The 16,498-nt window shown below is 39.2% G+C and overlaps 1 protein-coding gene across 1 annotated transcript in view; it reads left to right on the top strand.

Moving 5' to 3' along the window:
• LOC113542770 (ectodysplasin-A) overlaps nucleotides 1-16,498 on the top strand; it is a 43,680-nt gene that overhangs the window by 18,028 nt on the left and 9,154 nt on the right. The window contains exons 2-5 of the mRNA XM_026940519.3: nucleotides 10,135-10,222; nucleotides 11,984-12,007; nucleotides 13,629-13,805; nucleotides 13,908-13,942. Of these exons, the coding sequence (XP_026796320.1) occupies nucleotides 10,135-10,222; nucleotides 11,984-12,007; nucleotides 13,629-13,805; nucleotides 13,908-13,942 (324 nt within the window). The remainder of the gene's footprint in view (nucleotides 1-10,134; nucleotides 10,223-11,983; nucleotides 12,008-13,628; nucleotides 13,806-13,907; nucleotides 13,943-16,498) is intronic.

Raw genomic sequence — 16,498 nt, forward strand, 5'->3', positions numbered from 1 at the left:
CTCAAAAATAATCTGGTGTAGTGCAAAATTATGAGTAATTTATTGAATACTGTCCTGAGGGGACATGGTGGCGTAATTTGCCATTCCCAGCTCCAGTTTCCCTGGTTCAATCCTTGACTTACTGTCTGTGTGGAGTTTCACATGTTCTTCTGTATCTGAGTGGGTTTCCTCTGGGTTCTCTGGTTTCTTTCCACCTACCAAAAAATGTCACTACTCTTAGTAGCCCCTACATACATAGACATTTAAAATGAAACTATTGTCAGCTATTAGAGAGAAAAAGATGAGTGTCGTTAGGCCAAGTATTGGAAAACAGCAAGGAGCAAGAATGTAAGTGAAGAAGAATTGGTGTGGGGTAAAACATATCAAACAGCAAATTGCCTTTTTTACAAAATAGATTGTACTTGTAAGAACACTTTTAATTAGCATTACTTTTCAACCTAATGTGAGTAAATATTATAAGGACAGAGATGTAGTTTTATTGCATTACAGATTTTTTCTGTGACTGTAGGTAGATAGATACATAGATAGATAGATAGATAGATTACTTTATTCATCCCAGAGGGAAATTCACCTATTATAGCAGCAGCAGAATGAGTTAGAAGTATACTAAAAGTAATTTAACATTATAAATAAAACAAAATATATGTATGTATATATATATATATATATATATATATATATATATATATATATATATATATACTGATCAGCCATAACATTAAAACCACCTGCCTAAAATTGGGTAGGTTCCCCTTGTGCCACCAAAACAGCTCTAACCCATCGAGGCATGGACTCCACAAGATCTCTGAAGGTGGGCTCTGGTACCTCACACCAAGACGTTAGCAGCAGATCCTTTAAGCCCTGTAAGTTGCGAGGTGTCACCTCCATGGATCGGACTTATTTGTCCAGCATATCCCACAGATGCTTGATTGGATTGAGATCTGGGGAATTTGGAGGCAAAGTCAACACCTTGAAGGAAATGTGATTCATCAGACCAGGCCAGCTTCTTCCATTGGTCCATGGTCCAGTTTTGATGCTGATGTGCCCATTTTAGGAGCTTTTGGCAATGGACAAGGGTCAGCATGGGCACTCTGACCAGTCTGTGGCTATACAGCCCCATATGCCGCAAGCTGCACTGTGTGTTCTGACACCTTTCTATCATAGCCAGCATTCCTATTGTCTGTATTGTGTGAATGGGTATGTGAGTGTGCATGCGATTGTGCCTTACTATGGCACCCTGTTCACGGTGTCTCCTGCCTTGTGTTTCGAGTTCCATGGGATAGGCTCCAGGCTCCCCCCGCGACCCTGTATTAGATAAGTGGTGCAGAAAAAAGATGGATATACACATACAGTCATGTCCATAAGTATTTGAACAGTGAAACAATTTTTGTAATTTTGCCTCTGTACATGACCACAATGGATTTGAAATGAAACAATCAAGATGTGATTGAAGTGTAGACTTTCAGCTTTAATACAAGGAATTAAAAAAAATATTTCATTAACAGTTTAGGAATTACATCCATTTTTTACAGAGTCCTTCCATTTTCACGACATCAAAAGTAATTGAACAATTGACTGATAAGCAAGGTCAGGTCTGGCCTGTTTCCTCATTATTTCATGACAAATTAAGGAGATAAATGGTGTGGAGTTGATTCCAAGCATTGAATTTACATTTGGTAGCTGTTCAAGGGAACTCTCAATATGTGGTCCAAAGAGGTGTCGATGCAAGTGAAAGAGGCCATCATTAGGCTGAAAAATCAAAACAGACCTATTAGAGAGATAGCAGAAACTTTAGGAGTGGCCAAATCAATAATTTGGTACATTCTTAAAAAGAAGGAATGCACTGGCAAGCTCAGCAACACTAAAAGGCCTGGAAGTCCACAGAAGACAACTAAAGTGGATGATTGCAGAATTCTTTCATTGTTGAAGAAAAACCCCTTCACAACATCTAGTCAAGAACACTCTTGAGGAGGTAGACTAGCGTTGTCAAGGTCTACAATCAAATGATGCCTACATGAATGTAAATACAGACAGTTTACCTCAAGATGCAATACACTCAAGGTAACCCTCAAGAAGAGAAACTCCAGATTAGACTTTGCTAAAAACCTCTAAAAAAGGCCTTACCAGGTCTGATGCAAGATTAATTTGTACCACAATGATGGGTACAAATAAAGTGTATAAATGATGCAAATAAAGTGTATGAATGTGATGTGGTAGAGCAGTTGGTGTAAACATTGTAGATACAAGCAGCAGACTTGAGTTCAATTAAAGTGGCAGTGCAGTGCATATATTGTCAACAGTGTAAATATTGTAAACAGTGTGAAAACAGAAAAAAATGGAAGTAAAGTGGAACTGCAAATGGATAAAAATAATGGATGGTGGTAGTTCAACTATTCAAGTTCAGCTATCCTATGACATTCAAAATAGCGTCCCAGCACAGTGATAAGCTACTGTACATGTGATCACCTTTGGTATTGCAATACACCTCCTGTATTGCTCCTTTCTAAATCGGAGCTGAATGACTCTTTTACTAAAGGAGCTCCGCTGTTTAACCAATAGGTTAACAGAGGAAGCTGTTTATTGTACAGAATGGCTGTGAGTTTATTGAGTGTCCTCTTCTGCACCACCGCCTCAAAACTCTCCAGAGACCAGCCCAAGACTAAGCCAGCTTTCTTGATCAGTTTATTGAGTATTTTTGCATCTCCAGCTCTGATGCCACCTCCCCAGCATACTGCTGCAAAGAAGACTGCATTGGCTACCACAGACTGGTAGAAGATCTCTAACATCTTGCTGCAAACATTAAAGGACCCGAGCTTCATCAGAAAGTAGAGTCTGCTCATCCCTTTCCTGTAAACAGTCTCTGAGTTGACCTTCCAATCCATCTTGTTGTTGAAATGGACACCAAGGTATCTGTAGGTGTCAGCCTGGTCAACGTCCTGACCCATGATGCTAATGGGGCTGGTTGTGGTCCTCTACCTCCTGTAGTCCACATCTCCTTGGTCTTGGCCACATTGAGGAGCAGATGGTTCCTCCCACACCACTCTATGTAGTTGTTGACCAGGTCCCTGGACTCCTCTTCCTGTCCATCCCTGAAGCACCCGACCACCAGAGAGTTGTCAGAAAATTTCTGAAGGTGGCAGAGATATAACCTGTACTGAAAGTCTGCAGTGGACATGGTGAAGAGGAGGGGGGAGAGCACTATGGTGCTCCAGTGCTGCTCAACAGGCACTTGGAAAGGCAGGTTCCCAGCCACACAACCTGGGGACTGTCCGACAGGTAGTCAGTGACCCAGGAGATCAGGGACATGTCCACCTGCATTCTTCTAATCTTCCCTGTCAGCAGGAGAGGTTGGATGGTGTTAAATGGCTCAAGAAATCAAAGAAAGTGATTCTCAGTGTGGTGTCGTTGTAGTCCAGATGCAGTAGTTATATTACTTTTGCAGTAGTTATATTACTGCATTGTCCATGCCTACCTGTGGCTGGTAGGCAGACTGCCTTCTGTAGGCTTCTTTGTTCTCCTTCAGCCTAACCTTCAACTTCATCTGCACCCTCCTCATCTGTTCATTGTCCTTCTACCTGAAAGTCTTCTTCTTTTTGTTCAGTAGTTCCTTCAGGTCCTTGTTAATCCAGGGTTTGTTATTAGGAAAACAATGCACCCTCCTGACTGGAACTAATAGTGTCCGTGTGGAAATGTAGTCCGTTATGCAGTCTCTCATGTTAATGTCTTCCCCAGCTGGTTCACACAACACTTCCCAGTCTGTAGTCTCAAAGCAGATCTGCAGAGCCTCCCCTGTCTCTTGTGACCATCTTCTTATGGTCTTTTTTGTCTTAGGACATCAAACCAGGTTGTGGTCAGACCTTCCCAGTGGGGGCAGAGCAGATGAAGTTTATGCACACTTCACACTTGCGTACATGAAATCCAGGGTTCTGCTCTCTCTGGTAACACAGGTGACAAACTGTTGGAACTTTGGTAATGTAGTGGTGAGTGACACATGATTAAAATCCCCAGAAATTACAGTGAAAGAGTTCAGATGCTGGGTTTGGAGTCAAACAGTGCAACCCCTCCACCTTTCCTCATACCACTCAGTCCAGCATCTCTGTACACCCACTGTCTGAAAGCTGGAGATGAAAGCATTTGAGTCCGGAATATCGTGCAGCTATGTCTCACTGAAACAAAGCACACTGCACTCCCGATACTCCCCCTGGGTCCTGACCAGTGCGTTGAGCTCGTCCATTTTATTGCCAAGAGACCTAACATTTCCCATGATGATGGAGGGAATGAAAGGCTTGAAGCGTTTCCTCTTTGCCTTTGTTTTGAATCCAGCTCTGCATCCTCTGTATGGTCTCAGCAGTTTTTCAGGAATATTAAACTGCATTATGGAGCACCAGAAACTGATCACGTGTGTTCATGAAGCAACCTGCTCTCCCCATGGTTCTCCATTCCAAGCGTAGAGTGCATAGTAAACAAAAACTATGTGCCTTGACCCACAGTATCCTGCTGTATGCCTTGGTTGTGTGTCTCCTTTGTGTGTCAATCTGTGCAGGTATGCCAATCCGGAATCCAGTCCGGCCCACCTTGCCCTGCTGCTCCACGCCTGGATTTTGTGGCAGCCGTCTACGATGATGTCATCCAGAGGCGACAGTATTTAAAACTCTGCTTGGCTCAGCTCAGGAGCTCGGCTTGCTTCCTTGATGCATTGCTCGTTTTGTGTGTTGCCATTCTTATTTGTATGACCTGTGTTTTGACTTGCTTGACTGCTGTTGGACTCTGAACTTGGATTGCCTCTTGGTACTTTTGCTGTTTGTAAATAGCTACTAGCCGCTGTATATTTGTAAATATTCTTCTTTGCTAGTTTTCACCGGTAGTAGGGGTGTGTCCGCCATTTATTTTGGGAGTGGGTTTTATCTATGTTTTTGCTTAGGGAGTTAGGGAAGTCTTGCTGTATTTTGTTTTGGTGTTTCTTTGTAGGTCAGGTAGTTCCCTAAAACAGTGTCTTTTGTATATTATTATGGCCTTGGTCTACCCTGAAGCTCCACCCAGCTGTTGCTTGTACAGCAATTGTATATATATCTTGTATAATATACCACGTTTTATATATATCTGGTGTGTCCCGTGTGTGTGTTCCCGACAACGCCTCATACTGCCCTCCAGCTAACACAACCCTGTGCCACTAACACTGTATGAACAGACTGAAACTTAGAAGTAAGAAAAAGAAGAGCTGAAGAAACACCAAGTGACAGATACCTCATTAGATAAACCTAATACAGGTAATATAGTCAAGATATAATGTCTCTAGTATTTTATCATCTGAATATAACTGCTAATTTGTTTGTTTCCTCACTGCTTTTAATGTCTCTAGTAGATACAGATGAGTGGCAAATTATAATATTTACCAATCATCCATAACACTGAAACTTCCTGTCCAATATTGTTTAGGTCCCCCTTGTGCCTCCAAAACAGCTCTGACCCATCGAGGCATGGACTCCACAGGATGTCTGAAGGTGTGCTGTGGTTCCTGGCACCAAGCCATTAGTAGTAGAACCTTTAAGCCCTGTATGTTGCAAGGTTGGGCCTCCATGGATCAGATTTGTTTGTTCAGCACCCACAGATGCAGGCAGGGTGCATTATCCTGCTGAAAGAGGCAATTAGAGAATACCGTTGCCATGAAGGGGAATGTTTGGTCTGCAGCAATGTTTAGGCAGGTGGGATGTGTCAAAGTACCATCCACATGAATGCCAGGACCCAAGGTTTCCCAGCAGAACATTGCCCAGAACATCACACTGCCTCCACCAGCTTGCCTTCTTCCCATAGTGCATTCAGGTGCCATTTCTTCCCCAGTTAAGTGACGCACACGCTCCCTGCCTTCCACATAATGTAAAAGAAAACATAATGTAAAATGATCCACATAATGTAAAAGAAAACATGCTCTATCAGACCAGGTCACCATCCTCCATTGCTCCATGGTCCAGTTCTCATGCTCATATGCACATGGTAGGCACTTTTGGCAGTGGACAGGGGTCAGCATGGGTCTGACCTGTCTGTGGCTACACAGCTCCATATGCAGCAAGCTGCGAGGCACAGTGTGTTCTGACACCTTTCTAACATAGCTAGCATTAACTTTTTCAGCAATTTGTGTTGCAGTAACTCTTCTGTGCGATCAAACCAGACAGGCTAGCCTTCGCTCCCCACACACATCAATGAGCCTCGGGCGCCCATGTCACCAGTTGTCCTTCCTTGGACCACTTTTGGATCAGATTCCTACACTTGCCCATTTTTCCTACTTCCAACAGATGAACTTTGAGAACTGACTGTTCACTTGCTGCCTAATTTATCCCACCCCTTGACAGGTGCTGCTATAATGAGATAATCAATGGTATTCACTTCACCTGTCAGTGGATTTTATGTTATGGCTGATCAGCATATATAATTACAAAAAATTATATTAATCTAGGAGAGCTGGCCAGGGCCGTAGAAGGTCCTTAACCCATCAGCAGGACCGGTATCTGTTCCTTTGTGCAAGGAGGAACAGGATGAGCACTGCCAGAGCCCTACAAAATGACCTCCAGCAGGCCACTGGTGTGAATGTCTCTGACCAAACAATCAGAAACAGACTTCATGAGGGTGGCCTGAGGGCCGACGTCCTCTAGTGGGCCCTGTGCTCACTGCCCGGCACCGTGGAGCTCGACTGGCATTTGCCATTGAAGCGGAATTGGCAGGTCCGCTACTGGCGCCCTGTGCTTTTCACAGATGAGAGCAGGTTCACCCTGAGCACATGTGACAGAAGTGAAAGGGTCTGGAGAAGCCGGGGAGAACATTATGCTGCCTGTAACATCGTTCAGCATGACCGGTTTGGTGGTGGGTCAGTGATGGTCTGGGGAGGCATATCCATGGACGGACGCACAGACCTCTACAGGCTAGACAATGGCACCCTGACTGCCATTAGGTATCGGGATGAAATCCTTGGACCTATTGTCAGACCCTATGCTGGTGCAGTGGGTCCTGGGTTCCTCCTAGTGCACGACAATGCCCGGCCTCATGTGGCTAGAGTATGCAGGCAGTTCCTCGAAGATGAAGGAATTGATGGGCAATTGGTTCAACACTGCAGCTGGGATTGCTCACCAGTTCAGTGCCTCATCATACAGTGTTTAAGAGAATTTGGACTGAAAGCCCACTCTGCAGTGACCAAACCTCTCATTAGCAGAAACAATCAAAAGGCTAGACTAACCTTTGCCGAGGAGCATGTTGTGTGGACAGAGGAGAACTGGTCTAAAGTTCACTTTAGTGATGAAAGCAAGTTTAATTTATTTGGGTCAGATGGGAAATATTATGTTCGTCGCCAAACTGGAGAAAGACTGAACCCAACATTGAAATAATGAAATGGCCAGCCCAGAGTCCTGATCTAAACCCAATAGAAAACCTCTGGAAAATCCTTGGCGACAAAGTTATGGCCAAGAAACCCACTACAGTCACTGAACTGTGGAAGAGACTGGAAGAAGTGTGGACCAAAATCACACTAGAGCAATGTGAGAGACTAGTGAAGTCCTGTGGCCACAGATGTGAAGTCCTGTGGCCTCATTCAAAGGGCCTGTACACTTCCTACTAATTGTTGACTGTTGTAACCTTCAGAAATTTTAGTTGGAATCTTTCTCCGTGCTACAGTCATTGCTGTTCTTTAATTTTGATCATTGTGTTTTCTACAAAATAAAGGTTTTTTGCTGAAGTGCGTTGGTTATTTTGTAAAACACTGTTCTATTAGCATGGTATAGCCACAACAAAAATTCCTTCAAATGTTGAGCAATGAAGATTACATTATTCCTGAAAAAATTAATTGTTCATAAATTGTTCTCTAATTTTGATCTCCACTGTGTGTGTGTATATATATATATATATATATATATATGTATATATATATGTATGTATATATATATATATATATGTATATATATATATATATATATATATATATATATATATATATATATATATATATATATATATATATATATATATGTATGTATGTATGTATACAGTCAGGTCCGGAAGTATTTGGACAATGACAGAGTTTTTGTGATTTTGCTTTTATACACCACCACAGTGGATTTGAAATTAAACAATCAAGATGTGATCGAAGTGTAGACTTTCAGCTTTATTTTACGAGGTTCCACAAAAATATGGCATTTACCATTTAGGAATTACAGCCATTTTCAACAAAGTACCTCCATTTTGTTGAATTTTGTTGGATGCTATTAAAGATATCACATTAAAGGTGGAAAAAGATCTGACATGATTTTCAACATCTCAAAACCCTGCAATTTTAACATGGGTGTGTTTTTTGAATATCCACTGTATATGATATCAACTCCAGACCTTTTATCTGCTTCATTTGTCTTGAAGTAATGAGGGAATGGACCACACCTGGTCAATTAAAATCTTGTCAGTCTATTGTCCAAATACCTTTGAGTCCCTGAAAATGGAAGTACTTTGCTTAAAATGGCTGTAATTCCCAAACTAGTAAATGCCATATTTTTGTGAAACCTCTTAAAATAAAGCTGAAAGTCTACACTTCGATCACATCTTGATTGTTTTATTTCAAATTCATTGTGGTGGTGTATAAAGGCAAAATCACAAAAACTCTGTCATTGTCCAAATACTTCCGGACCTGACTGTATACATACATTATATATATATATATATATATATATATATATATATATATATATATATATATATATAATTATATGAAACATACTTATGGCAAAACATAATTACACCTTTGATTGTTTCGCAAGGAGCAATATTACAAATCACGTATGAGACAACCAGTTGTCATTTTGTGGATACATATTGAGAACAGTTAGTGTGAATCTTCATTGTGGATTTAATTTGGGCAGTTGAATGAGTCTTCAGTAATGTTTAATGTCTTTAATGGCTTTGCAGCTAGGTTTAGCTCCTGCAATGTCTGAGGTTCCTCCAAATCACTCAGTGGACTGCTGTTGGTTATCATACTTTATCGTATCGTAATGTACAACAGTTACATACATAATCTGTTCGACTAATTTTGTTCCAGGACCACCAAAGCGATTTCTTTCAGAGCTAGTGGAGGTTTTTCAAAGTCATACAGAGGTTTTTTAGCATATAATGCATATATTGCACCTCATCAGACAATAAAGAACAACATTGATAAATGATACTTTACTTAAGTGTTGATACTGCCCCTATATTGAGGTGATGAACCACTGAACATTCTAATACTGCTTCTCATCCTCTGTAGAGAGCACATGGGCTGCAATGAAGTAACATTCAGGCTGTAAAATCTGTCGGCAGACAGTGAGCACTGTGTTGCCACTTCGTAAATGTCTGTAAGTGATACTCCTCTTAGTGCCGCTCAGGTGGAAGCCACAGCATGTGTCAAATGAGTGTTCACATACTTTTGGTCATATAGTGTATGGTGTTAGGTTTATTAAACTACAAGTGGCCAAAATATATTTAGTAGGAATGCTTGGGCCCCGCCATGGCATGTTTGAACTCCACAGTGTTGATACTGCATGGCTATTGTTTGGCTATACTGATCAGTAAAAAGCCTTAAGTGAAAGATACATTTTCTGTTTGAAAGATGCACAAACCAATTAGCCCCAAATCCCACTGTTGGAACATTGTTTGGCCTCAGACGTTGGAGACATTCTGTTCCCTTGTGAAAAGTTTATCCACTCTTACAAGAGATGCTTCTAGATGCTGTCAAAAACATGGTGCAAGATTAGATAAAGTTTCCACTAGCTTACATACAACCAAAGCTTAAATGTGATGTGCAAGACTCTTAGACAGCTCTTAAGACAAATGTGCATCTGCCAATGTGCACAGCTGATGTTGTGGATAATTTTTCAACATTTCTTTAAACATGTCACGTGTCTGTTTTTAGTGTTTCGCTATTTGCTGAATTGAGCAATGTAAAATATTGAATTATATTCTGAATTTTTATAAACACAAGCATTGGCTATAAACTACAATCACAATGCCTTTAAATGGATTTTTCCTAATATAACCCCTGCTGATTTTGCACAATACCAATGTCCAAAAATGTGTCAGTAATATTTACAGGGTTGATCCAGAAGTAATAAGTATCTTTGTTAATTACAGATAGAGATCTCAGCACAAAACCATGATTTCACTGACCTAACAGAAGAAAAGAGAATCAGTTTTTGGCGAACAAAAAGAGCAACCAAAGGTAAGGCTTTCATATACAGTGGATATACAAAAAAACTCGCCTGTTAAAATTGCAGGGTTTTGAGATGTAGAAAATCATGTCAGATCTTTTTCCACCTTTAATGTGATTTCTTTAATAGCATCCAACAAAATTAAGTGAAAAACAAATAGAAACATTTTAGGGGGAAAAAAGAAAAAAACGTACAATAACCTGGTAACTGTTTACCTCATTTTTTAACGGGGCATGTGACTGTGCTCAGAATTAACCAATCACATTCAAACTAGCCACCCTACCCCATATCCCAGACATGTGAAGAATACTTGATTGTTGATTCATTGATGTGTCAGTTTATTGATGACACATCAATGAATCAACAATCAAGTATTCCTCACATGTCTGGGATATGGGGTAGGGTGGCTAGATGGAAGTCTTTTCTGACAAAAATAAAAAAAAACATCCAAACCTGTCTAAATTTCTTCTCTTTAGCTGGTGCTCTTTTGACTGGGGCTTTAGTCAAGATGGAGAGAATCATGACTAGCTCTAAATACCAATGTATTTTGGCACAAAACCTGCAGGCCTCTGTTGGACAGCTGAAGATTTTCACCTTCCAGCATTATAATGACCCAAAGCACAAATCCAGGTCAACAAAGGAATGAAGAAGAAGATCAGCCAACACTTTGGAATGGCCTGCTCAGAGCCCAGTTTGAAATCTGCGGAGAATGACTTGACAGGGGCTGTGCACTGGAGACACCCTCATAGTTGTATAAAACTGGAGCATTTTTGCAAGAAAGAGTGGAATAAAATAGCCAAATGAAGATTTGGTAAGACAGAGACTGGGTGCTGTTTTACAGGCAAAAAGGTGCTTTAACAAAGTATTAGTATGCACACTTTTGCAAACAGGTTATTTTTTTAAGTTTTTCCTTTTTTCCCCTAAAACATTTCTATTTGTTTTTCATTTACATTTTGTTAGTTGCTGTATCACAGTAAGGTGGAAAAAGAACTGACATGACTTATTATGGTTTCATTTTTTATATAACAGCAGTTTTAACAGGTGTGGTTCCACTGAACAACATTTAACATGCAACAGTTAGAGGCTTTGTTTGAAATCACTGTCATCATATAGTGATATCAGTTTATGGTGAACACTCCATAATCAGAATTACTTTCACCTCTGATGCTTTAAATACAACAACTCAGATTACATTAGACTGGTCATGTGATTGCTTACTTTTGTGGAGAGCCTGTACCACTACCAAAATGGGAATTGTCCACACTTGTGATGTGACCCATAGCTTGAACGCTCAGTAGCGCCTCTGCGATCTACAGTACCGAGAAAGAGGCCGAACTCAGGCAGTTTAGTTTTTTCACATTTTGTTATGTTGCAACCTTATGCTGAATGCTTTAAATTATTTTCTTCTCATCAATCTACACTCCATACCCCATAATGACAAAGCAACAACCAGACTTGTGATAATATTGCAAATTTACTGAAATATCACATTGACATAAGCATTCAGACCCTTTGCTATGACACTTGAAATTTAGGTCCTCAACTTACAGTAAAATGTAAGTCTGTATTTTGTGGATGTGTTTGTGTGAGTGAGTGCACACTCTCTTTGAGTAATAAGGGGAATATTTTCAAATTATTTTTATTACTTAAATTACTTAGTTTAATTAAATTACTTCCATTAATTTCAAATGTACAAACTTTAATCCTTAGTCATTCCTCCAAATAGTGTACTTTTACTTATTGTATACAAACTCTTGTTAATTCTGTTTCAGAATCCAACGGAAAAAGGAAAAAAGGTATGTCAACCTATCTCCAAATTGTCATTCAAAAACTATTTTAAATTATTATAAAATATGAATGACCAAAACTGATAATCACATCATGCCTCAAATGTTTTCATCTTTCATCCTTTGTTCACAGCCTAGTGGTTTAAAGCAATATGAGTTATAGATTATTTTTTACAAGAGGTATGATATACAGGTTATATAATGTTTGAGGTATAGACATCTTTCATGGGATTAAAGTAGGACACCACAATTTCTTTTAAGAGAAACATCTGTTCCAGTATCATATTTTTTGCAGAGAGGAATAGATGTGTGTGTGTAATGTGTAATGTTAAATTTTCATTAATATAAATAACATAGTTTCACCACTGTTCATTAATATTTATTAGCTTTAACAGCCTTTACAATGAAGGGTGAAGCATTTTGGATATGAATACTAACAAATGTCTTCTTTGAAATCAGTCTTTTGCAGCCTGATGCTAAGCAGGAATGTGCTGATTCATTATTTTGTCATACATAATATTTATTATGTCATAACTGTATGTTGTATGTCAATTTTATTGTCATACAGCCACAAGCTAAATCAGTTTCCTATGCTGTACTAAATATGTAGAAGAACCTGGATGTGCCGTTTGTCTGAAGATTAGAAATTGTTTTCCCACATGCTAGGACTGCCCTTCTTGAGTCCTTCTTTTGTTGTTTCTCTTTCCTTTGCTGGGAGTTATATGTGAGAATCTGGATTGCTGAAAGAGAAATTCTACTGTTTTTGTATATTCATGGTGTCTCTGCCTCTGGGTATGTGTCCGGGTTACTTTTTACTTTAGTCTTTTGATACTTTCTTACAAGTTGCTCTTCTGTTACTACTTTCTTCATAATGGTGTTGTTGAACATACTTTAACATGTCTCTTTGGTCATCATTACCTGTTTTTTTGTTTGTTTTATTTTGTGCTTTCTCTTTGAAACATTCACAGTTGGGATTCCAAGACTTTGAAAATGAACTCAGGGAAAAACAGTAACAGTTCAGCACTGTTTTTAGTGGAGAGAATTTAGCTTAGCTATCTACATTTTAGCATACGCTATATGGCCAATAGTATGTGGATACCTGACCATCATACCCGTATTTTCTACCCCACACCCCTTGGTTAATGGACAGCTGAAGTCCTCTTATTTATAAAATCCATGATTGGCCAATATCGAGCATTTTTAGGTAATCAGCATTGGCTGATCAACCTACAAGTATGGCCAGTTAATATAAGTGCTGAGCAATTGTATACTGCCTTCAAATACAGTGAAATGCCTCAAACTGAAAGGCTAAATTCCTAGTGCTCAAAGATACTTGTATTAGTCACCGTTTATAAGATAAGCAGTGTTTACTCTAGCCCTCTGTGTAATTTATTTTTCACTTTTCTCTTTTAGGGGTAACCATATTTTAAAATGCTATAATTCTACTTGTGGTTGAGATACATGCAAAAAAGAAATGCATTTCAGTTCAGGAAAGTCTGTACCTTTCAGAACCATATGTAGTATAAGGTGAAAACTTCACAATGTGAAGGGTTTTCCCAGGCCACCACACGTTTATCTGAGGTCTGTGTCTACAAATAGTTATTTGTTATTGCATATTCTCTTGTCACAGGCAGGAAAAGATCACAAGGCACACCTGGTCCAACTGGGCCTCCAGGTCCTCCAGGGCCACAGGGACCCCCTGGCATTCCTGGTATTCCTGGTATTCCTGGCAGCAATAGTTTAGGACCATTAGGTCCCCCTGGACCCCCAGGTCCAAGGGGCCCTCCAGGCCCACAAGGGCCAGCAGGTGAAAAATGTGATTTGTACATTAAATCTTTTAACCTAAGTGGATGTTTTTACTTTTTTGAATTCAGTTTCAATAAATGCAATCCCCCCTCCCCATCCCCAGGATCTGTTGATAAAACCAAAGCAAGAGTGTTACAGGTAGGTGTTCATGAAAGAAATAAATTAACAATAATAAATATTCTTGTTCTGCATGTACAAAGTACTCCAAATTTCTTTTATAATAATATGCAGGTTGACCAGCAGGGCACTACTGGGTGATTAGGTAAGACTGCTAGAAAAAGGGTTAGATTTTTTATGGGTTATATTGTTGAAGACAGGAATAACAGTGACTTTCCAAATATGTCGATAATGGCTGCATTTTCAAGATTTCGATTAGTCAAGTGTCCTTTTCCTATTCAAACTTTAACCATCCCCCTGTAAACAAAGGGGGTGGTGTTGCTATTATTGGCACATCTCGGGGTTTTTTGGACTCTTGGTTAATTTATTTTGCTTCTAGATGCTGTCAAAAACATGGTGCATTAGGGATTTCAGACATACAGTCAGGTACATAAATATTTGGACAGTGACACAATTTTCGTAATTTTGCCTCTGTACATCACCACAGTGGATTTGAAATGAAGCCATCAAGATGTGATTAAAGTGTAGACTTTCAGCATTAATTCAAGGGGTTTAACAAAAATAATGCATTAACCATTTAGGAATTGCAGCCATTTTTTACACAGTCCCTCCATTTTCACAGGCTCAAAAGTAATTGGACAAACTAGTATAATCATAAATATCAGGATTATTGGATATAGTTGGATACAAATCCTTTGCAGTCAATGACTGCCTGAATTCTGAAACCCATGGACATCACCAAATGCTTAGGTATTTTAGCAAGTCTAATCTGACCTTTCTGTTCTTTAGTGTTACCAGTGGTTTGCATCTTGAGGGAAACCGTCAAGATGCAAATTTATTTACATTCATGAAAAATTTATTATTTACATTCGTGAAGGCGTGTCTTGATTGTAGACTTTGGTAATGATACACCTACCTCCTCCAATGTGTTCTTGACTAGGCTAGATGTTGTGAAGGGGTTTTTCTTCAACAGTCATATCAAATTCTGCATTCATCCATTTTAGTTGTCTTCCATGGTCTTCCAGGCCTTTTGGTTTTGCTGAGCTCGCCAGTGCATTCCTTCTTTTTAAGAATGTACCAAATTGTTGATTTGGCCACTCTTAAAGTTTCTGCTGTCTCTCTGATAGGCCTATTTTGTTTTTTCAGCCAAATGATGGCCTCCTTCATTTGCATCGACCTTCATTGCAACTCCAGACCTATTATCTCCTTAATCTGTCATGAAATAACAAGTAAACAGGCCACCCCTGGCCATGAAACTGCTTATCAGTCAATTGTCCATTTACTTTTGAGCCTATGAAAATGGAGGGACTCTGTTTAAAAAAAAAAAAAAAAAAAAAAAAGGCTATAATTTCTAAACAGTTAATGCAATATTTTTTTAAACCCCTTAAATTAAAGCTGAAAGTCTATACTTCAATCACATCTTGATTGCTTAATTTCAAATCCACTGTGGTGGTTTACAGGGGCAAAATTATGAAAACTGTGTCACTGTCCAAATACTTATGGACCCGAATGTATCTTCAGGTAAACACAGTGATGGGGAGAGTGGGATGGTATGATTCAGGTGATGGGATAATTCTTTAGTGATTTGTTTCCAGTAGTGTCTAACGAGTGTGCAGTCCGATAGAGCATGTATGTAATCGTCTGGCTTATTTTTTTGTGCAATGTGTACAGATGTCATATTCCATTTTAAACATTTTTTGCCCTGTATTATGAGTCCTTTGAACTATTTTGTTTTGTATAAGGTGTAGACTGATGTTATTAGTTATATAGGACATGTTCTGTAAAATCTGTGGCCAAAAATCATCTCTGTGATTGCTAGGTTGTCTTCCAATTTTTTACATGGTATAGCAAATGTAGGGTTGGATTTGGACAATATTTTATATAATTTGGATAGGACTTAAAAGATGAGTTATTGAGAAGTTCTGATACTAACATTTCAATATTTCTAATGTATTTTCCTTTAGATAGATTTTAGAGCATATAATAGATCTGTGTGGAGCATATAATGGAGTTGTAGGAATTAAAAAAAATGTTTATTCTCCAATTAATGCTTCTTGGTTAGCTATGGGAAGGATATAAATGTGTTGTTTTGACAGATGGGTTTAAGATGCATAATGCCTTTTTCTACCCACATGGAAAAGTTTGGTATCTTCACAGTATTTGAGAAATCGGAGTTTTGCCATATGGGAGTGTGTTTGGTTAGTAGAAGTGGTGAGTTTGTGATTTTATACAATTTCCACCAAATTGTCAGAGTCACTGCAATCTTTGAAACAAGTGTGGTGTCCGACAGCTGGGCTGGTGAACTGTAGGTCTGAGGTTCCGATTTCTTTGCATAGTGTTTGTTCCGCTTCTAGCCATAGCTCATCTCTCTGATTAGGCTTTATCCATTTGATTCGGACAGTTTCTTGTATTGACACTTGTAGGTTTTTTGCAGGAAGAGTAAAATATTGTCAGCATATAGGCTGATTTTTTTTTGTTCAATGTTTGTTGTCTGGACCCCATTAATATTTGTATTTTGTCTTATTGCTGCCACTAGAGGTTCTATAAAATTGGCTAACAGTGACAGGGAGAGTGGGC

The sequence above is a fragment of the Pangasianodon hypophthalmus genome, chromosome 7 (assembly GCF_027358585.1).
Source record: "Pangasianodon hypophthalmus isolate fPanHyp1 chromosome 7, fPanHyp1.pri, whole genome shotgun sequence".
NCBI lineage: Eukaryota > Metazoa > Chordata > Actinopteri > Siluriformes > Pangasiidae > Pangasianodon > Pangasianodon hypophthalmus.